At 48.8% G+C, this 21695-nt stretch overlaps 7 protein-coding genes across 7 annotated transcripts; 3 read left to right on the plus strand and 4 right to left on the minus strand.

Annotated features, from left to right (window-relative positions):
• Positions 1-540: 540 nt before the first annotated feature.
• Positions 541-1898, minus strand: F5B22DRAFT_632493 (glycosyltransferase family 25 protein; the record flags this gene model as incomplete). The annotated part of the gene is made up of 4 exons (XM_047976703.1): positions 541-1099; positions 1177-1302; positions 1365-1418; positions 1486-1898. 4 exons carry the CDS (start codon positions 1896-1898, stop codon positions 541-543), a joined length of 1152 nt encoding a protein of 383 aa, XP_047836335.1.
• A 687-nt stretch (positions 1899-2585) lies between these two features.
• Positions 2586-3409, plus strand: F5B22DRAFT_640920 (uncharacterized protein; the record flags this gene model as incomplete). The annotated part of the gene is made up of 2 exons (XM_047977908.1): positions 2586-2796; positions 2862-3409. 2 exons carry the CDS (start codon positions 2586-2588, stop codon positions 3407-3409), a joined length of 759 nt encoding a protein of 252 aa, XP_047836336.1.
• Positions 3410-5143: 1734 nt separating this feature from the next.
• F5B22DRAFT_640921 (ATPase) lies at positions 5144-6863 on the plus strand (the record flags this gene model as incomplete). The annotated part of the gene is made up of 3 exons (XM_047977909.1): positions 5144-6049; positions 6115-6324; positions 6426-6863. The coding sequence occupies 3 exons, from the start codon at positions 5144-5146 to the stop codon at positions 6861-6863; spliced, it is 1554 nt and encodes a 517-aa protein (XP_047836337.1).
• Positions 6864-7689: 826 nt separating this feature from the next.
• Positions 7690-8723, plus strand: F5B22DRAFT_11817 (uncharacterized protein). Its single transcript, XM_047968862.1, has 2 exons — positions 7690-8332; positions 8415-8723. Exons 1-2 carry the CDS (start codon positions 7801-7803, stop codon positions 8615-8617), a joined length of 735 nt encoding a protein of 244 aa, XP_047836338.1. The 5' UTR covers positions 7690-7800; the 3' UTR covers positions 8618-8723.
• A 1843-nt stretch (positions 8724-10566) lies between these two features.
• F5B22DRAFT_640923 (class I glutamine amidotransferase-like protein) lies at positions 10567-11512 on the minus strand (the record flags this gene model as incomplete). The annotated part of the gene is made up of 4 exons (XM_047977910.1): positions 10567-10995; positions 11086-11281; positions 11371-11377; positions 11452-11512. 4 exons carry the CDS (start codon positions 11510-11512, stop codon positions 10567-10569), a joined length of 693 nt encoding a protein of 230 aa, XP_047836339.1.
• Positions 11513-11962: 450 nt separating this feature from the next.
• F5B22DRAFT_653041 (pheromone A receptor-domain-containing protein) lies at positions 11963-14188 on the minus strand. Its single transcript, XM_047979679.1, has 3 exons — positions 13360-14188; positions 12766-13294; positions 11963-12689 (listed from the first exon to the last, which is right to left on the minus strand). The coding sequence occupies exons 1-3, from the start codon at positions 13922-13924 to the stop codon at positions 12059-12061; spliced, it is 1725 nt and encodes a 574-aa protein (XP_047836340.1). The 5' UTR covers positions 13925-14188; the 3' UTR covers positions 11963-12058.
• A 935-nt stretch (positions 14189-15123) lies between these two features.
• F5B22DRAFT_11974 (uncharacterized protein) lies at positions 15124-20788 on the minus strand. Its single transcript, XM_047968881.1, has 2 exons — positions 16975-20788; positions 15124-16920 (listed from the first exon to the last, which is right to left on the minus strand). The coding sequence occupies exons 1-2, from the start codon at positions 20543-20545 to the stop codon at positions 15215-15217; spliced, it is 5277 nt and encodes a 1758-aa protein (XP_047836341.1). The 5' UTR covers positions 20546-20788; the 3' UTR covers positions 15124-15214.
• Between the last annotated feature and the right edge of the window lie 907 nt (positions 20789-21695).

Here is a 21695-nt window from a genome sequence, read left to right on the forward strand (position 1 = left end):
GTCTGACCTAGGTAGGTACCTAAGTACTTAGAGTAGGTAGTACTACTGTACATCGGAACAACATGCGCAGCCACAACGCATTTTACTGGCTTCTGACAGTACCTAGCTCGCCTAGGTACATACCTGTAGCAGGTCACCTAGCAGACCTAGGTAGGCACTTAAAGTACCCGACAGACGGGGGCTGGGGTAGGCTCGGTTCGGCTGCCTAGATGACGACACACATGCATATAACCTGTAGGTACTTAGGTACTTACACCCGATGGCTGCACCATTGACACCTTCTGTAAGTGCACATTATGAACTAAAGAGCACGCTCTCTACCACGATAATCCAGTATGTACTTAGGCACTGTAGGTTCCTGACTACATATATACATATGTATATATTGGAGGTAACGTTCCTCGCTCAACCTCCGGTAGAAAGACCATCAAGCTTCATCTTGCACCCGCAGTTCAGGTCATAGCCTTATCTGCGGAGTTAAGCGCATCGTGTGGACAACTAACAGGAATGGCTTGGGGAAGCTGGTAGACAGTCAGTCAGCTAGTTTATGTGCATATTTCCATCATGGCTCGACTGGCCTTCAAACTGATTCTCCATCTCCAAGCCAAGTATCATGTTCCTGATATTGTTCCTCGCGCTCCACACTATGTTTTCTGTTGTCCCCTTCGCGCGTAGAGGTTGATCCTCACTTTCGAAATCCTGGATATCGCTGTCTCTTGTGACACGTCCTTTCGCTCGATGATGGAAGAAGATTGGCGGCGTTACACTGATGCACTTGGCTCGAAGCCCACCGGGGTTGCCTGATGCTCCGTCCCTACAGAGGTCGGCAAGCGCGTTATCGAATGCGCCTCGGAGGTGGTCCACTGACAAATCGAAGAGGACTTTGCGAGCGCCTGACTGTGAGAGCGCGTACGCGAAGCTGCATATGGGACCTCCCGACACGTGAATCCAGCGTGTGAATTCCGGGTACCGGGTAAAGTCCACAAGGCCAGTGATCCTGCTCAGAGGTGGCACGGTCTCGTCGTTATAGATAGTATACTTGGGATACTCTGGCTTCCCTAGATTTTCGGGCAATGTCTCAGGGAATATTTCGCCGCAGCTTCAACTTTGCTTTAGTCATTTTGCTGTTGCTGGTTTGGACCCATGATTTAGCGGGAGGCATGAATATCAACTTACTGGCCCAGCCATAGTACGTCCCAATCATCACCATAAGGCGAAGAAAGCTGTGTACCACCGGTAGGTGACAAGATGCTGCGAGCGCCTTGAGCGACTTCTTTTAGCTGGGTTTTCAGGCGCACGTCCCTTATGATATGGTTAGTTTTCATGCATTTGGCACTTTTTGATAGCAACAATGAAGCGTTTACCAGTCCATATCATCCTCGACAATCAGCGCAGACTCTATATCTTCTTCAACTATCCTGGCGGCATTGTGTAAGCCTGGACTCATGCTAGGTTTTGCTGAAGAAGCCAAGCCTCTTGATCTACCTCCTCACGACGTTCATATGACCTCTCCAACTCCCTAAGTTCTCATTTCTTAGCGCTTGCCTGTCAATTCCAGCGGGCAGCGCTTTGTCGGGAACTGATTCGCCTTGAACGCCGTCCACAAATTCCACGTGGAACCCAGTGAGGGTGCCTGTCAAGGCAAATGCATCGCGTTTATCCGTGCGCCCGGGCAAACCCACGACAAAGACTTTGGAGAAGCCCAAGGTATCGTTTATGGTCGAATGCATAATCCTGTGGTTTGATAGGAAGGGGTTGTTCTCTCGGCTTCGGATTTCGAATATAGATTCCGAAGTATGTCGACACACGACCAAGGCTGCTAACACAATGCAAGTGCCCAGTAGACAAATCAAGGTCCGGCGTGGCGGCCGTGGCACGATCTTGAAATTCCCGATCATCCCTAGGCACTTGGAAATAGTTGGGAGGCTAAGAGTTAGCGAAGACAATGTGAGACGAAGTTCACTCGAGCCTGGATTAACTCCTTACGCTAAGGGCAATCGAAAAGCAATCAGAAAACACAGAATAAACAGTAGACAGTGGAGAGATCGTTGCGGAGTATCAGTGGAATACTCTTGCCCTATTTATCCCTGAACTCAACGAGGAGACCCCTGGCTATCCAGCGTTCATATGTGGTTATCCGGTTTTATTTGGTACCATGATCAGGAGCTGGAATCCACAGGTGCTCTCGTGCAATCAAATCATTTACCAGGCTTTTGATCTGGTGAATGTGTAACCGAAATTTCCACCTTACCCGAAAACCCGGGTTCATACGCGGCCGTATCTCAGAAGAGTCAAGGGGACTAACAGCCTAACCCCTGACAAATGGTCGTGACCCATGTCTGGAGGCACAAGGCTAGAGGCGGCTACTCCAGAGAATGATCTAAGGGCTGTGGTATCGATGTATTGATACTTCCCTTTTTCCGATTGAGAGCCTGGTGATTGACTTGACTTTACAATTCTCATCAGGAGCCGTCTAATCAATGTATTTCACTACCGACTCGTCTGGCCCTTCTTCAGTCTGTCCTCAACGGCATATTTGAACATTAGTGAGAACCATGCATTACCCTTTGCTCCTATGGCTCGCAATGTCACTTCGGGTTGTAGCCGAAAGCCATTTCGTCTCACCGAGAACTGGTCCCCCAAACGGGCATGGACCATACGGTTCTAATGCACGATGGCAACTCGGATCAAGCCAGCTAGTGGCATTCCAGACCAATTGGACAGCATACAAGATCGAACTTTGGCAACAACCGCTGCAATCTACCGCGATAAAGGCAGCCAATATTGTCTACAATCGTAAGAGATGGCTCTTTCAAATAACTTATCATCATTACAGGACTGAAGTTAACATGTTATCCTAGAAAATGTTGGACAGGATCTGCCCCAGAGCTTCTATTGGACTGTGCAGACGTATAATCTCCTATTGGCAGACTCTGCCCTATTCTTCTTCTCGTTGCAAGATAGCAATTCGCCTGCTCGGAAGCCCTCGCCGTTCTTCAATATCACAATAGCCACTGCTCCTGTGAGCTCAAAGACAACCACAAGCTCTGAAACTACTCAAAGCTTTTCCAACCAGCCGACTTCTTCTACCTCGTCTGTCTCAACGGTATCGACACAAGCATCACTTCCAGCCTCCAGCCCATCAGAACATATGGATATGACACAAGGAGTGTCAGGAGTGTCAGCAGGTACAGCCGCAGGAATAGGTGTCGGTGTGGCATCAGGTATAGTGCTAGTGGCCATTCTAATTTGGGTTGCCCTCCGTAGGAGAAGGAGGGACCAGCAACAGCAACAGCAGCAACAGCCGGCAGAGATTGAAGGACGCGAACTTGTAACTCGTAAGCGTGGTTCTCTCGAGAAGCGGCCAATAACCGAATATGACCAACCGCGATTGGAATTACCCGGCTGACGCGAACTGCTAGAAACGATGGGCGTCATGGATCGATAGCACTTGTTACTGACTATCAATATCTTCATCTATCTGCATTCAGTACTTCATTGAAATTTTGGCATCGAGGTACTCCAGGTTGGGCAACCTCTCAGACCAGACAGGACGTCTCAATAATTCCTCTTCTAGTATATACTATCATATCAAGATGCACCGACAATCACAATACGCTTAGCAAAGCCCAAATTGAATCAAACAACCGGCGAAGATATGTCTATCCTCTCTGGCCCACGCGTGTCGAGCACCTGAGCTTTATTTAGCCCTTGTAGTGTGTTTTCCCATCGGTTCCTCCCTTAACCTATCTCAACTTGTTATCACATCGAATAATTCCCGCTCACTATCCCTTGAATAGAATGCCTGAATCCTTGCTTCAGATGGGCTTGGCTTACATCCCTGCCGTCAAGACTGCCTGCACCGAACAGAGGAGAAAATCACTCCCTGGCGGCACCACACATAGGGTCAATCAAAGCTGCTTGCTGATGCGCGATAACTCGGTGAAAACATAACGCTGAGCAGTGGAGGACTTATCAAAATAGTTTGCATCCATACAGATGAAACGTATCCCTTCGAACAGACACATTGACCGTGTAACCGAATTCTCCGTTAATTCATTCTATTCGCCCCTTGCTGCTCATGGTGTGGTCATGATATTCACGACCGAATGAATGCGCCATTTCCCATGACTTTGTCCCGCCTCCTCTGCTTTATAGCTGATGCTATGTTTATCAATTGTTGAGCATAGAGAACAGATCACGGAGCTAATGTACGTACACGGAATGATTTATGTTGGGCGACAAATACCTTCTCTTAAAGCATGTGACAATTCTAAAAAGTCCCATGCTTACGGGATACATGTTATGACGAAGAACATCAATGGACGACTAAGATACGTACCGGAATTCTAAATGAATCATGATAGGCCAAATTGAATGAAAGCTTTAACACTATTTGCGTTGGTTTGGTGATTGTCAAGTTTCTAGTTGAGACTCATTTGGACAATCGTGAAGCTTCCTCTTCAGCTTGTGATTCTCATTCGGGTTAACATTTCAGCAACATATATAAGTAAACTTAAAGAGTACCTGGTTTGCTCAGTACGCGTCGCGAAACTTGCGGGTGCCCAAGAGGTTCTTCGTGATAATCTATAGTCCCCGTTCCGGATGAATAGAACTGGTGAGAAATGGATTCATTTCTAAATCCGGTGACTGCGGCATATCATTACTGAGCGCAGGCGTGTCGGAGCTTTCAATCCATATACAGCAGTCCTCTATCGCCAGATGCTTATCGTGATTACCGCTGGAACGGGAACAGAAGACAGAATGCTTGCCTACCTATTGAATGTACGAAATGTACATGATATATAGTATATACACGCAAGCCTTACGGGCTGCATCACTGAATTCGAGAATTCGATGATTCGTATTATCCATTAAAGTGAGGCTCAGCTTATGCAAGACCTTGGAAGGCCCGAAGGGTTAGGATCGACCATGCATATACATTTGTATATACGATTTAGGCAGCCATTTAGGTTAAGTCCCCAAAATTCAAACCAAAAGAGTTTACTTAGGTAGTTTACGCGGGTCATTAAATTATCAACGCTTCTCATCTTTTTATCAATGCTTCTTCCTCAACTTTCTCTCTCTTCCCAGCTGATGCGTTAAATTTATACTTATAGTTACATAAAATTCATATTTAAAAATGTATTCAATGAACCCTTACGCGCGTTCGATCAGTCCCTCCCGTTATTCTAACGGGCTGCAGGATCCCAACGCTACCAATCCGGGGCGTTGTATACGTACGTCCCAGCCGAAGTTGAGAAACCCGCCCGACAACACGAACGCCGCCTGGTTCTCCCACTCGTCGGCCAAGCGCATTAATACCGATACTTTTATCGCCGAGTCGCTCGCGCGCCAGTATCCTACCCAGGAGCTGGTAATCGCCCCGCACACCAATAATCTAAGTCTCCTCAACTATGCTCGCGCCGGCAACGCTACCTGCAGCGTTGTCGTCAAGGGCCCAGGCGGCGAAAACGGCGGCATCTTCACCCCCTTAACATGGACTGAGTACGTGCCGCCGCTGCGGCGCATCGATGGTGACCAGGGCATGCTGAATGATACTCTCAAATTCGCCATATTCCAGTATCAATGGCGCGACTACAACTTTACGCTGTATGTCGTTGATGGCCGCGACGGAGCCGAACCCTACGGCGGCTCTACTAACCAGTATATACTCACAGATAAACGCGCCTCTGCAGAAGCTTTGCTAGTTTCTGCGGGGAGTTGGGCTAATGAGCTACATGAAGAGGTATGGGTATTCGACCAGGGGTATTGGGAAAAGAGCACCGAGCTGTTCCAGAGCGTCCTGGGAGCGTCCTGGGACAAGGTCATTCTCGACAAGGAGATAAAAAAGGCCATCATTGAGGACCCTAGCTCGTTCTTCGAATCCCGTGACACGTACGATCGCTTGAAGGTGCCGTGGAAGCGCGGCGTCATTTTTTACGGGCCACCTGGTAATGGTAAAACTATCTCCATCAAAGCTACCATGCACATGCTGCATGAACGAAAGCAGCCTGTCCCGACATTGTATGTGCGGTCTTTATTTTCTGTGAGTCGTTCGCCCTACTCATGATACCATGGCTACTGAATGACCACTAACACCCATGTCATTAGTATGGTGGACCTGAGCGTGCACTTGGCGATATTTTCAAGAAAGCGAGACAGTACGCACCGTGCTATCTCGTATTCGAGGACCTGGACAGCATTGTCTCGGATGGGGTGCGCAGCTACTTCCTGAACGAGGTCGACGGTCTCAAGGCGAACGATGGTATTTTCATGGTCGGATCGACGAACCACCTCGACCGCTTAGATCCCGGCATCTCTGTAAGTTCGCATGAATCCCTTATAGTCTCCCTTCTTTTTAAACCGTTTCGAGGGCCTGTGAGATTACAATTGCTTGAAGAACGACAGCTAATACATCCAAGAAACGCCCTTCGCGATTCGACAGAAAGTATTACTTCCCGGACCCGAACAAGGAGCAGCGCGTCGCGTACTGCAAGTTCTGGCAGGGAAAGCTGGCCGACAACAAGGACATCGAGTTCCCCGACGAGCTGTGCGAGGCTATTGCCGACATCACGGGTAAATTCAGCTTCGCGTATATGCAGGAGGCTTTCGTGGCGGCACTCCTGGCTATTGCCCGACGAACTGAAAGATCGACGAACCAAAAAAGTTTCAGTAAGAAATTGCTGAAACGAGAGAACAAGTATGGCTGGGTCGTGTGTAACGTATCTGACGATGAGGATGATATGAATGATAGTGTCCGCAGCAGTGACAGCGAGGATGACCTAGACAGCCTAGTATTATGGGTTGAAATCAAGAAGCAGATCGCGACGTTGCGCGAGGGCATGGATTCTGCGAAATGATTACACTAAAGAGTAAATGTTATATTGCCTTTTGTTAAAGAAGAACGAAGTAGAAGGAAGGCCAAAAGAAGGCTTAGAAAATACAGAAAAAGCTGGACGCTGTGTCCCTCCCGAGGCTGACAGCGTAGTTCAATGCGCATGCATGCCTTATAGCCAGCAGGCAGACCCTCTACGCCCGCCCGGCTCCAATGGCGAATGCTTCCATCTTTGTGTGTCCGATGTGTGACACAGCCTTGCGCTGGGTGCAGTCAGACTGATTGCGCGACACGAGTGTGACACGTTCCGAATCCGAGGCGCCGTGCATCTGGCCTGCTTGCCTTGTCTGTCAGCGGCCGCCTGCACCGAACCGAAGCATTGTCCCTCAACCGCAGTTCCGGGTTTCTTCAACAACACAAGGTCTTACCAGTCAACAATAGTAGCACACAATCAATTGAATAAACCTCTGGGGTAATCCAATATTTCTCGAAGATTCTTCCTCGTCCCGTGCGACCGTTGTAAGATGCCGGGGCAACGCGACTTCGGGCCCGGGATCTTGTTACCCCTTGCCTCTTGCCCGGGCCATTTGTGCGACATTGTTGGGGGCTGTCCAGGTAGCGGCTCTGTCCGACTGCTTGTTGACAAAGTCGTGTCAAGTCGGTCAGTCGGTCAGTCAGTCAGTCACCGACCAAGCGATGCGGCACGCGCCCAACGACTCAATAACGAGCAACCGGACTAGCCAACGACATTGTCCGATGGCCTGGCGCTCGGGGCAATATAAGGGTCGTTCTCGAGACACAAACTTATTGCTCTACTCTCAATACTGAATCCCTTGACAAGAAAATTTCAGAGTGAGCCACGCACACGCTTGCTCCTACACATCTCATCTTCACTGCCTCTCTACCAACCTCCACCAATCATTACTTCCCAGGAACCCCAAGTAGCAAACTTCCACGCGATTATGTGCTACGAGCGGTACAAAGGGTACTCGGTATGCTCGCACGCCGACCCTCAGAGCACTCCCACGGAATCCAAGCTCTGCGATGAGTTCATCAACACGGGCGTCTGCAAGATGGGGAAGAAGTACGTCCTAGTAACCTCGGAGTCTACGCCAAGTCTATGTCGGAGATGCTGGGAGCTCGAGGTCAGGCTCGAAATGTCCATCGGCAGCCTAGATGATTCGCTGTCCGGGTCCGACACGTGGAGGCTGTGGCGCCGTCTAGGTTGGAAGCACAAGGACCTGGTGCTCGTCGTGGATATCATCTACGTGGCCCAGATGGCGCAGACCCAGATGTACAGGTGGGAAGGACCGAGGCATAATGAGCAGGTTTTTCTCAAGAAGTGGATCGACGTCTTTGAGGACTTCAAGGATTGGCTGTGGGAACGCCTGGATAAGAGGAATGGCGAGGGACGCTTGTATTTCCCGCCAGGAGAGGAGAGAGGTGTAAGGATTGAGAAGAAGAGTGTTTTAAGACATCTTGTTAGCTGGATGTGTGAGTTATGATTTCTTAGATGCCCCCCTCCCCCCCTTTTGCTCCTTTATGTTTTTGAACTTTCATTTACCTAGAGACTTAGTGATAAATATGGCCCGAGGCAAATTCAACAACCTCGAAATCATCACGTTCAGGGAAGGCCTGGAGAAAGCATTCAACGACCTGATCTATCAGTGGGACACGCATTTCCTCGAAGACCCGGGCAGCGAGCCAGCCAAGGAGGAATTCACCAAGTATTGGATGAGTTGGTTTGGTATAAGAGATGGGGAGCAAGACAGGCCGTGAAAGACACTTCTTGAGTACATGACTTGTTTCTCGTGCTGCTTGACCGGCGTAAATTATTGGGGATGGGAGATCACGGGATACACAGCGATATTCGTCGGGCGAAAAAGCACTCCCATTATCGGGTGCTGCGTGTTTGATGATATAGATTACTCGTGTATTACCCTTCGGGTAACCTGGAGGCTTTGTAAGGCCACTGGCGGTGAGAATTCGCTTACACATCGTACATATAGAAGCACGTGGCTGCCTTGTGACATATTTGCTTAGGCATGCGTGACGAAAATTGTCTTAATCTCATCGCTCTTCTGTGTCTTTTGGTCTTAAAACTATGTCTTACTATACGGGCCCATTAGGTAATTATGGAACGTGGGAGCTCTACTATGGCTTTCCAACTCTCTTATCCCTTGACTGCAAACAAATGTCTTGAGGCAGAGAACTACATGTGCGATCCAGACATAAGTAGGCATAGTTGGTATCATTCAACTATAGACCCTCTTGTTCGGTTGATATGGATTTGCAATGGCCACCGTGTTCACCGCTCGGAAATTGGACAGAAGTCCCTCTGGTAGATTGAAGAGGCACCGACTATCTGACATACGTCTTTGTTCAACAAGCTGTGCTTGCCACTCCAACTCTGAAAATGGCGAGTTCTCCAACTCCGAGAACGTTAACAATAGACTTGGACCACTTCGACGTTGAGAATGACGATAAAATACATGATATCCGTGATCTACTGTTTCACTGACTCCTATTCAGTCGGACATGTTTGGCTAATCGGGATCGTGTCGACACTCCTACAGCTGTGTCTCCTTCCGAAGACAAGATCGAACTCCAACCCGTATCTATGCCTACCGAAATATTCCTCAGTAATATTAGATATATCTAAACGAGCCGTACAAACTACAACGTGCTATTGGTAGTAATATAGAAAACCCACGTATCCACTTACTCAAACCTCGTCTATGGGCAGATATCATTGCGTTCAAAATTTGTCGTGCTACACGAGCGCAAGCTATTCGACAGGATGGAAAGCCTATGCTAGATTCAGTACCATTTGATGGAAGTGTAGACAGCATTTGTATTCAAGCATTGGACTGGTACGAACTTAGTTAGTAACGAAATTACTGCTCTAGTTTAACAAGGCGTAGATTGCAAGACGGCTATGAGAGCAAAATTTTAACCGGTATAAAATGCGTTGAAATCCAGCTTGAGAGCCATGCCCATCGCGTTCGGACCTTCGAGGTTCTAGAATGGGTCAAAATCCACCTAACGGACTCGAATGGCATACGCACGCTAAGACTTAATCTATGACAGTACGACGAATGCAAGCTTTCGTTGTTTCCTATGAAGTACGACCACTTGCGCGTGGTCCACTCTTTTCTAATCAACCGAGAGTTCCTAAAGTCGTTAGAGGCCATCGAAGTCGAGATTCAAGGGGCTATATGTTCCATGGACATTAAGTCTATGTAGATAAGAACTAGGTACGCTAGGTACGCTCATTCTATCTATCTGCCTCGACAATCTCGCTACGAACGAGACTCATCCGCATAGGTCTATATGATTGGCACTACTTGATGTGTGTCATTACTACTGATCACTGCCGTGGCCCAGGCATTACAGTGGTATGCCTAGGCCGTTGTCATGGGACTGGGATCAATTGTGAACCTAGATAGGTCAGATTGGTGCGTGCACTTTGCAAAGTGGAATCAAGGAAGATGTTGTACACAAAAGGAGATAGGAGCATAGCTAAATTCTCATTCAAGGGCAACCGAGCTTTATAACAGCACTCTGTGTGATATGGGATATCAGTACAGTTAGTTTGCGAGGGTCGCGACTGAGAGGTCGACTCCTCATTTCAGTACATATTTGCCACATAAAATGTCACCCCTAAACCTACTGCCTAGGTACCTACGTAACCAGCAAACAATCCTTATCATCCTCTCTCCAGCGCCTCAAAAATCCCAATCGACATCTTTATAGTCGACATCACGGTCGGGCCAATGGCCGAGTTTAGCGATGTAATCAGCAAGGACGTTAGACGGCCACGTCTGCTTGATAAAATTGTGCATGAGATCCAAGCCATTGAACAAAGCGCCGCTAGTCCACAGCTTGCCGTCTTGCACCCAGCGCTTGTCGACCCAGTTCGTCTCCGGCGACTGCTGGCGCCACGGCTCGAGGAAGGGCCGCGGGCCAGTCACGGTCTTGCCCTTCAGGATACCGGCCATTCGCGGCACGTCCACGCCGCCGCAGATGGTGATGAAGGCGGCGCAGGTCTCCCAGCTCTTGCGCACGAAGGCGAGCTCGGCCTCGTTTGGCGTGTACCCGTACGTATGTGCGCCGATGATGATGATATCGAGGGTTGGGGATGTCTCGAAGGAATGCTGTTGCCGGTCAGTTATCAGGGGTTGCTGGTCCGAGATATCTGCATAGCTCTATCCCTCATGAAGTTTATTAGGTTCTAGACAACATACCGTTGGGAGAACCCGAAGAGCCGAGGTTAGATTGGCGGGGGTTGTTTCTCCTTTCTCTGTGACCCACAGGAAGTTGAAGTCGATCGCGCCGTCCTTGTATCCCGGAGGTCCCATATCATCCAGAAACGAAGTAACAAAGTGGCGGGAGACACCGTGCAGCATTTCGACTGGGACGACGTCTGCCACCTCGGTTACTCTAGTCAGGGGATTAGTCTTCTATGATATGAGATACGGATCCGAGATCTTTCGAAAGATAGGGAGCGAGAGAGTGCCTGATGTACTAACCCTTGCACTGTAGCTGTGAGTTAGCTGGGTGTCCCTGTTTAAGGGGAATTTAGGGAGGTCAGGAAGAGGACGAATACGTACTGAGGATAACACCCACATTGATTGGGCGATGAGGTTTGGTGAGGTTCAATGGTTGCGTCATGGTTGATAGTTCCTTCTTTGCTCTGGGCAGGATAAGATAGATAAAAAGTTTCGGTTGTATTTACAGAAGTAAAACAGCACGATGAAGAATGAATGAAGAAGAAACCGGGCGGGAAATGCCACCTTTTTGTAGGCAAGCCTCGATGTTGCTGCCTCTCATGGCTCCGAAATGCAGCGGCGGTAGACTGTATAATGCACCTTGTCGTTGACTCCGGATGCCCTCGGCGATAGAAAAGACATACTATTTCACAGCTGAAACTTGTACCTCCCAAGTCTTGGTCCGCAGAGCTTAAACTAGCAGCCAAGACAACTTATCGTCCTAGTGTGTTACACTCTAATAAGTAGGGGTCAATTTCGCCTACCGGGGATAGTACACTCTGCGTGGATCAAGGAGACTTGTAGAAAGTTATCACCCGGATTGTAAATTACTATAACTGTCCAGCGTGATACGCTCGACATCAAACTTAGCTACATAGATCGTAGCTTGCTACGTGTGTTTCTTCCCTAACATGGACATCATAATTCTCCAGCCGTACGGCAACATGAACTAACTCGCGATACCAACGCCATCGGGCCCAGATGAGGAGTGACTCATGTTTGTATGAGTACCACTTGTCGTCGTATAAATACTTGTCAATGTGACCTCGCGCGGGAAACTATCTCTCTGAGCTCCACGGCCACTGCTATTTATCTGCCACTCATCACTGTATCTACCTGACGCGGAGCGCTGATGCGCACTGGTAGGAGTTCTCATCTCGAATCTGCTCACGGGACGTGGAATCCTAGCGGCTGATTCGGCCCAGAAATCCATTGATGGGCTTGTTACTAGGAAGGAGGCACGAACGGCTCGCACACTGGGAAGGGGTAGCATGGGGATGGAATTGGTGTGGTCAGACTCAGTCAAGTTGCCTGTTGTGGCATTGCTGGCGCTGCTTGTACCATGGCTTCTATATGCGCTCAGCGCTGAGGCGAACCTGATGGTTCGCCGAATCGATTGCAGAGTTGGTGTTCGGAAGGTGAAGCTTGGGCGTAGCGATGAGAAGCGTGGTGGTATAATTGGCGGCGTTTTGAGCGTGGTGATAGGAAGCTGACCTAACAGGTTCGAGGAAGCCGGGAGCTTTGGAATTCGAGCATTATCGGGGTGCTCAATCGTAGGTATGATCGAGCTCTGTCCACGTCTGGTGAAGTGAGCAAGTTGTTAGTCATGACATCGGAGATTTTGGTTACTACGATGACTATGCGATGGCGGCTTACTGATCTCCAGTGCAGTCCTGCACACAATTCGGCAGAAGCGTCTTTCTACTCTCTCTCGATCCTCCACTTTCGTCAACTGAGTTATGACCTTGACCACTTCGTGGCCTGAATCTTCGAACGCATAGTCCCAGCCCGGCATATTCTGCATATTGACGGTAAACCTTTCGAGCCTCTATGGTCATGCCGAAGAACGCTACTATAGCAGCAGCCGTCGCGATGGGAATCCAAGGTTGGTTCATGACAAATGATGGAATTATCCACGACGGAACGAAGAGGATTGTGTCCCAGGGATATGGCGTGGCTGACCAGCGCATTCTGTTGAAGTCATAGCTGTGGTCGGACGAGAGCGTGTCTTGAACATTACAGACTAGAAAATAAATCATCACCGGAAGATAGATCACGAGTATCGACAGTGACATGTTATAGAGTCGTAGACGCGTGCGACTGGCGCGTATCGAGGCCTGGCTGTTGGACTTGAGGATCCCCTTTGTCTGCTTTGTGATTACATGATATCGTTTCCAGAGGAGTACTGAACGATGGTATTATCAGCATGAGCTATAGATAAGATCAACCATCCGAACTAGGGACACTTACTGGCATAGGGAACAGACAGGACTGCAAATACTGCTGGGGGAACGTCATAGACCAAAGTCTTCGGCCAGCTAGTATCGTAGACAGCAGAGCAGCCTATGAGGGTCCCGATGATATACCGCTGCGCCAAGTCGAAATAAGTGAATGCAAGCTGGATAGCCGGAATGGGGAAGATGATAGCGGCTTGAATGAGATTACGCCGAGTCCTCAGACTTCGATCCCGTCTAGCTCCAGTGACCTTGACTTGTTGAGCAAGGTGATACATGACGGTGAAGATTGAAGCAGCGTAGATTGTCTGAAGTGGTCCTGATAGGTACACTTCGACGTCGCATAGGCCTGTGCCATCCCACCATGTGGTCCAATTGTCATCGTGCCAGATCAGCGCGTTGAGTATGGTGAATGTGTTCATTATCGTCACATCGATGATCAGCACTACCGCTGCGAACTCGCCGTTACGCACGAGTAAGCGGACAGGTACCCAGCAGAGCAACATTCCCACGAAGGCCAGAATGACCCGGGCTATCAGGTTGGCCAAGAGGCCATGGTTAGTTTCAGACGCCTGTGTCATGGTTGGTGTAGTGTCGAGTTCCAAAGAACGGCGACTAGAAAATCCACTGTCTTCAAAGTAAAGTTGTATGGCCGGGAAAGGGTTGGATTTCTGCTGTAATGAAAGAAAGAGCCTAGGCAATCAAATGTGCTCTGTTGCTTGGGCAATGTGGCTCTGAGGTTGTGTTTGTACAGTTCGCCTGAAGTACCTAGCATATCTAAGTACTTTTACCGAGTGGCAAAATTAATAGAACAATACATGAACATCATATTCAGCGTATGTATATCATCAATAAAGAGGAGAGCCTTCTCGACCTAGGTATATGAATGAATGTGAGCCTAGTAGTACCTCAAGCAACTTCTTGAATCTATCACATCGCAACAAGAACAACAAAAGCTTACCGCTTCTCCGCCTTGTCCAGTAAATAATTGAAATAAACTGAAAAATCTCGACAATCATTAAGCCAAAGTCAATTCGGAAATTGAATCTGCCCCAAGAATAGCAGCATGTCACCACCCAGCGAAACTGAGTAATAACCGCAACCAGACAGCAAGCAAAATTTCAACTCTAAGTCAAATAAATCATATAGAACATGACAAGCATAACATTCTATCCTGAATAGCGTCATTCTCAAATTCTAGTGACATCTGGTCTTAGGCGTGGCTCCCTCTCCTCGTACATTGCCACACCCTCCAGTCTTGTACCTTGCAAGTGTCAAGCTACCTGTCCGCAGTAAATACCCACCTAGGCAAACAAACATATCAAAAATATACTCACTAGACAGCCAAGCAAAGCTTCAAAGGTACTTACCTACTAGTTAGGTACCTAGATATCCATCCATGCTTTTCCCCATCTGTGCCTTCTATGCTACTTACTGTCTATAAGACTGTAACTGCCCTCACAACAAGTACTTTGATATATCACCGCAGGCCCCTTTGGAGGTAGGTACACGCGCAATGGTTCCTCGCTGGTGGGATAAATCAGTTCATAAGAGGTTTCGGTTGACGCTAATCAGCATAATCTATTATCGCTGTCATGGTCAATATGGCCTATTCGAGTCAGACCTTATGAAATGAAGAAGGGAAAAGATAAATACATGTCATTTCGAGCAGCAAAAGAAACCTTTTAAGACCTGTTCATGTAATTGTCATTTCATCATAAAAACCACCTAGCTTCACTAATCTAATGACAGCCAAGTCTAACGCAGTGCATGCAATTATATACGGTACACTCTTCATAGATAGATAGATAGATAGATAGATAGCGGAACTCCAGCGTCTTCCTCTCGTTTCCTTGTTTATTTCTTTATTTTTACATCCTCGTACTGCCCCTCCAACCCGTAGCCTTAGCAGCCGTGCCCGTGAAATTGTGAAGACGCTCCCCCATAAGGTACGCCTCATCCCGGATGCGGATCTGCCAGCCCTCGAAGATGCGGAGCAGTCTCCGCAGCATGAGCAAGCCGGCCCAGAACAGTGCTGTCAGTGGATACGCGAGCCTGTATGCGGAGACTTGCGTTTCGTACGAGACCTTGGTGCTGCTATCGACGGCCCAGTTCAGCGTGGCCCATGCGAATAGAGGGGGCATCAATAACATGATCCCGGAGGCCACAAAACCGGGGATTACGAATGCACGAGTCAACACGCCGACATCAGGCTCCAGCCAACCGTTACGTAGGACGGCGCGGACGGCATGTGAAGGTCGTCCGCCATAGAGGGTGAGAGCCCGTGAGCCTAGTTTGAGATACAGGATGCCAAGTGTCCATGCCTGTATAATCCGAACAGTGTGCCCATCTTGACTAGTATCAAGACGTAATGTACCGCTCGTCCCCATATAAGTATGCAGAGGAATGAGGACATACATTTCTACTAAGGCAGTGATCAAGATCGGGAAAACCATGAGAAGCATACTATATGCGTATGCTAGTTTCACCGTACGATAGGCCAAGCGGATCATTCGCCGTAACACATTACGGTCAAGCATAGAGCTTACAACAGATGTTGTCCATTCTCGAACCATGTCATAAGCAGCGTGTAGATGGAATACGAGATAGCTGGCGGAGCTGAGAACATAGACGCCTATGCTGAACGCATATATGTCGTTTGTACGAATGTGCGGAGGCACGAGGGCTTTGAATATACGCCGCCCAAGGATAAGGGGTAAAATCGTAGAGCCCACGCCAGTTACGGCGGCGAAAAACCAGATGGACATGATGAAGACTGAGACGCGGGTCCGGAACCAGGGTGGTATGTAGACTATTTGAAACTGGTTGTTTGACTGAGGCTCTGTCCCTGGTCGATCGGCCTCTGACTGATCGGTCTCGTAATTCTGCCCCATCTCCTGCTCTGAGACGTCTGTAAAAACCGAATGTCCTTTGGTAATCTTGGCCTGGTCCGATGCAGGTGAACGAACGAAGCGACCATCGGGAACAAGCCTACCAGAATCAACGAGTAGCTTCTTTTGGTCGTTCATAATAAGCATCTTCTCTTTTTCTATTTTAGTGGCTGGCTTCGAATCCCCGTCGCTGAAATAATCTCTCCAACGTTTAGGGGCCACCTGGCTCTCTACATTGACCCCAAGGAACATATTGCGCCATGGCCATAATCTGTAGGAATTGGGACCTTCACCTTCCATAAGCTGTCCTTCTTCCTCAACGCGTCGTTCTCCAAATAGGAACCATGTCAGCCGCAATGCGGAAGCACACTGGCGGAACCACCAGGTGTACATAGTATGCAAACCATCACTAGGTTTGAAAAACTTGACGGCCAGAGGCATGAGAAAGTTACAGAAAAGCAGATCGACTGGGAATTCCAGTACAGGTTCGTTGTAAGTATAATGAATGGGGAGCACGGCCGGTAATATCAGAGAGAGGCCCCAGACAACACCGCCTAGACATATCACGACTAGGGCTCCGTAAACAAAGGCCGAGAACAAGATCTTACGGAGCTGGGTAGTAACGTTGCGTTCTAAAACATCACGAACCGGGTGAAACTCAGGATCATCGGGATCGCGAATGAAGTCTATCATCAGGTTAATACAAATACCGAAATAGCACTGGGGACAAAATTACGCACATAAGACTCCTTTCCGCATGATCTTCCGGCACATGGCGACAAAGAGCGCGAAGTGAAACATGTAACCGGTACCGATGAACCAATGCACGAACATGGAAGTCAATGGGTAATTATAGGCGAACAACAGACGCGATTTTAGAGTCGTATTCTCGAATAGCGGTAGGAGGGCGAAATCTAGAAGGAGTCCGCAGTAGAGAGGGAATACTAGCATCTCAATACTAATAATTAGAATGACCTTCATCACACCACTTGCCTGGTTGAGTGCGTCTATAATGGAGGCCTCCCATTCTTGTGCGGCTTGCCCAGTCGCGAACGTCGCTCCCCGACTAAGATAGAGTGCAGCTAGGAAGGTGAGAGAAGCATAGCCGAGGAGAATCGCCCAACTTCTATCTTGAGCACCCCAGTACGCAAGAGCGGCATTGGGCGGTGAGGATGCTACCGGAGAGTTGAAGTCAACCATCCATAAGCTAGGATGCAAGCTGGTATGAGGTAAATGGCTCAGAAACGTAATCATTGTAGAGCTAATGAACGTCCAGAGATCCAGAATATCTGACCATTTCGATAAGTAGTTGCCTCCAAACACATATACCAGCACGTTTCCCAAAGTCAATGTACAATAACGTAAATTGCCTTTGAGGTCGAGAAGGGCTTGATGGCTGACAGCTGAGAAGTTATGCATCTCTATACTGGACAACAGGGGCATCTCGGATGTGAAACTAATCGCAATTCGGTCGACGGCACTGGCGGTAATCTGCCTCGCATCTAGTCGCAAGGTCCGTAAGATGTGTTTACCATGACTGGCTCCTAGAATGAGTCTGAAGGCCTCGAGTATGTTGAAAATAAATGTAGATGTATAGCCAACTGCGAGGAGCACAACGTCTTGGACAAGCTTGGCGGAGCTGAATAGCATCTTCAAGAGACGAGTAGGGTTGGCAAGTACCCAGGCAGCTACCCTCCCGATATTGTAAGGGACAAATATGCCAAAGAAGATCGAGATCGACACGAGGAATGCACAAAAGACAGCATTCTGGAAGAGACCAGCTAATGGACCTCGCATGCCTATTAGCTCCATGATACCATCGAAATCTTCGGCATCGTCAACAGCCTCTGCGTCAAGGCCGGCAGGAACAGCAGCCTCTGCGATCTCCGGCATCGGCAGATCTCCCTCTGGTAGTTCCTCCTCGCCATTTCCATCGCCATGGCCACCGTGCATGAATGGGGGATTCTGATTGTCACCAAAGATATCCACCGCCTCCTGGTTCATAGCAGCATCAGCAAGTGGAACATCACCCCACATGAAATCTGCGACACGGCCAGCAATAGTGTTAGGTTGCTGCGGAGGTGCTATAATAGGTCGGGTATCTGCGTCCGGACCACGCACAGCTATGACAGAGCCGGCTTCACCTTCGATGGCCGTTGGTTGCGGTGCATTGATAAGCATCTCTTCTGTCAGATTCGCTGGGGCTGCTGCCACACCCGGCTCAGATCGAGATGGCAAATGATCAGACGACTGGTTCGGAGAAGACGAGATAACAGGAGGATTGCCAGCTACCGAGGGCTCTCTTGCTTTAGTATTTGATCGGATGGCGGAATCACTCTCGAATTCAGAAGCTGTGGAGTCAAACAAGAATGCATCCGATTCAGGATCATGGGTGTGAGCAGTGTCGTCGGAAGCCAGATTAGAAAACGACCAGCTGTTATTGGCCAGGGGATTGATTATTTCATGGGGCTGTGGTCCGTCGGATATGGCCCGCGGTCGAGAACTCGAAGGGATGAGGCTGGCAGGAGATAGTGGCGCCTGGCCTTTCTCATCACCAGTATCGTTGATCTTTCCCTTGCCCTTATTCACAGTAGATGGTGCAGTTGTTACCTCAATTTCATCATCAGAGCCAGCCCAAGTCCAACTAGAGCTGTCACTACACGCCTTCTCAGCCACCACAGATGATGGCGATACTGAGCGGTTACGCAACAAATGACCAAATCGAGCTTCGTCAAGGCCTTCTCGTCGAATTATTTCGCGTATTTTGTCATCGTCCCCGTCGGCAGCCTTGTAAATTCGCATATATTCACCAATCCTATTTTGTCCTGAAGATCTATCCCTATCCACTCCGAGTGGACTCGGCTCACGCAAAAATCCTGCTTGCCCGTCGTCAAGGAATCCTCTAGGACTCCTTGGAGACACTGGTGAAGAACCGCGGCTTGTCTGAACTTGATCAGGGATATTCAATATGGGACGTCTTCCCATACCCACAATAGGCCTAGGTCGCAAGTTGGGCCGAATGATTTCAGGCAAAGGCTCGGTTGGACGCATACCCCTATGTTCATCGTGTGCGAGAGGGTTACTATCGTTCTGGTCGCCATCTTCCCCATCGTCTCTGCTGTCCTCGTCTGAATCCGAATCGTTTATAGGGATGTCGATGTGTGGAAGAGGTGGGCCTTGTGCTGCTCGTGGTACTTCTGGTGCTTGTGGTGCCTGCTGTGCTGGCTGTGGAGGGGGGGCAGCCGCTGCCATATCGTTTTCAGCATCCTCAACAGCTGCAAAAGCAGCACGCATGTTGATCTCGGGCTGTTGCTGGACGACGTAATCACGGACCAGAATAATTAGGATAAAGCAGATGATTGCAAGAAGTGTGATGATTTGCCCCTCAAGTATATGTATGATGATTCGATTCACGGCTGGATTCCCAGTTATACGATTCAAGAAACCAACATCACTCAGAAGAGATCGCCGGGAATCGGATAATACGGTCTTGGTCATCCTGTGAAGTAGCGTCACATTTACATTGTTGGGAAATTCAAGGGCGGGAGCGTGAGGTTGAGGTGGTAGGCCGAACAACATGCGCAACCATGTATGGGTGGTGCTAATATTAGTAGGTCTACCTGCAGCCTTCAACATTGCAGATAATGGAAGCTCATGCATAAGACTGCTTAGAGAGGCAGGTGTAGTGGCCGTGGCTAAGAGGGGTGTCGATGGGCACATGGTCGTGCCCGTGCCCGCCACAGTTATGGACAAGGCGTTAGCCCCTTGCGCGGAAGCCATATTGCGGGAATCAAGGAGCGCTGCTGTGCCACCCAAGCCCTCATCGCTTATCCAGAACAAGAATGACCATATCGATCGCATCAAATATGGCAGCCCACCAAGCCAAACGCTGGTTACTAAGGCCGCTCTGAGCCATACAAGGAAGTTCCGAAGCAAGTACCTCGTCATGTGGTGAATGAATATGTGGAAAGGCAAGTGCTTAGGCATATCGGGCGAGTAAAGTTTGGTGAACCTAAAAGGAGTCTTGCAAAGCTCGCAGTGCTTCTTCTGGGAATGAGACAACCACTCCATCAAGCAGTCTTGGTGGACATATTTTATACTCCCACTACACTTGCAAGGAAAGAAGAGCGGTTCGTCGTCGGTGCCTTCCCCCCTGCAGATTCGACAGGTATCGATATCCACAGGGGCGTCGTCAGACCAAGGATCGCCAGAGGCTATCATATTGCTCCTGATGTCTGCTCGTGTGACGTGATGGGACTGAGGATGGAGCGTGTCGCCGGGTCCCCTATGTCTTGGAATATGATCATCCATTATGAATGAGTTATGTAGGATTTCTTCGCCAAAGTTCCAGAGCAAAAGAAGGGGGTATCTTTGATATAGGCTTTCGCGAGGAATGCCCTCGGGGCTACAGCGTAGGTATCGAGACCATAGATGAAGGGATGACCAAAATGTGATGGCAACAAGCGCGCGAATCAACCAGAGAAGGGATAGACGCGACCAAGGGAAATCAAGAGTCGCGTGAGCTTGATTAAAATGTCGAGCGGCTAGTTGTGCAAGGTAAGGGGTCGGGCCTAGGCACAAGGGGACGATGTGAAGTGAAGGTGGCCCGACCCAGTTCCGGCGATGATGCTTGCCGTGGCGAGAGAACTGGGGAGCGACGGTTTCTTCGGGATCGGTCGACGAAGAGAACAGCGACTATAGACTCGGCCGTTGAGTTGGAGGTTGAAGCAAACAAGATCGAAGTTGAAGGTAGAGTTGACGTCGATTTGGGGGTGGGTGAGTGTTGTCTGGTCCCTGGATGATGTGCCGCGATGTTTGTTCAATGACGGTTGGAGGAAGGATGAATGGAGGGTCTTGCATTGTGGCACTGATATACAGTGCCAACAGACAGTGTTACATTAATTTTACAGTGCCACTCCCGGCAAGTTTGCCCTTTGTCCCTACTGTGTCATACCGTGTTACAGTAATTCAGTAATTCAAGCAACTTGCCGACTTGTAGTGCCGGATATAAGTGTCTTGGGTGTTTCAATATCAAGCACCTCAAGCAGGCTAGTTCTTACGAAGTATATCCATCCAAACCATGATGGCTTAGATATCCGTGGGTACTGTCGAAGCGCGCGTATCTCCTGTTACTGTTTGAAGTGTAGGGGATCTCAGAATGTTTTGATAAAATATTGAGAGAAGTCATACATGACCTATCCTAGTGCTAACAGCGCAAGTCATCAATCTAGACTCTAGAGCTGCGGGCATCATCTCCACCTAATAATAACAATAATGTTTTGATAGTTCATTGAATCGATCTGGCCTTATCCAGCCATCTGATTCATGCAGCCGACCTCCCAGATAGGTAGATCTTGCAGTTTTGCGCCTTCGGGAAAAAAAATGTGAATTGGGTTCTGAATAGTTCAATTAAGTTTTGAGCCACATTGATGTAATGCACGGCGACCTAAAAGGCCTGAAA

The sequence above is a fragment of the Xylaria bambusicola genome (assembly GCF_022495145.1).
Source record: "Xylaria bambusicola strain CBS 139988 unplaced genomic scaffold F5B22scaffold_1, whole genome shotgun sequence".
NCBI lineage: Eukaryota > Fungi > Ascomycota > Sordariomycetes > Xylariales > Xylariaceae > Xylaria > Xylaria bambusicola.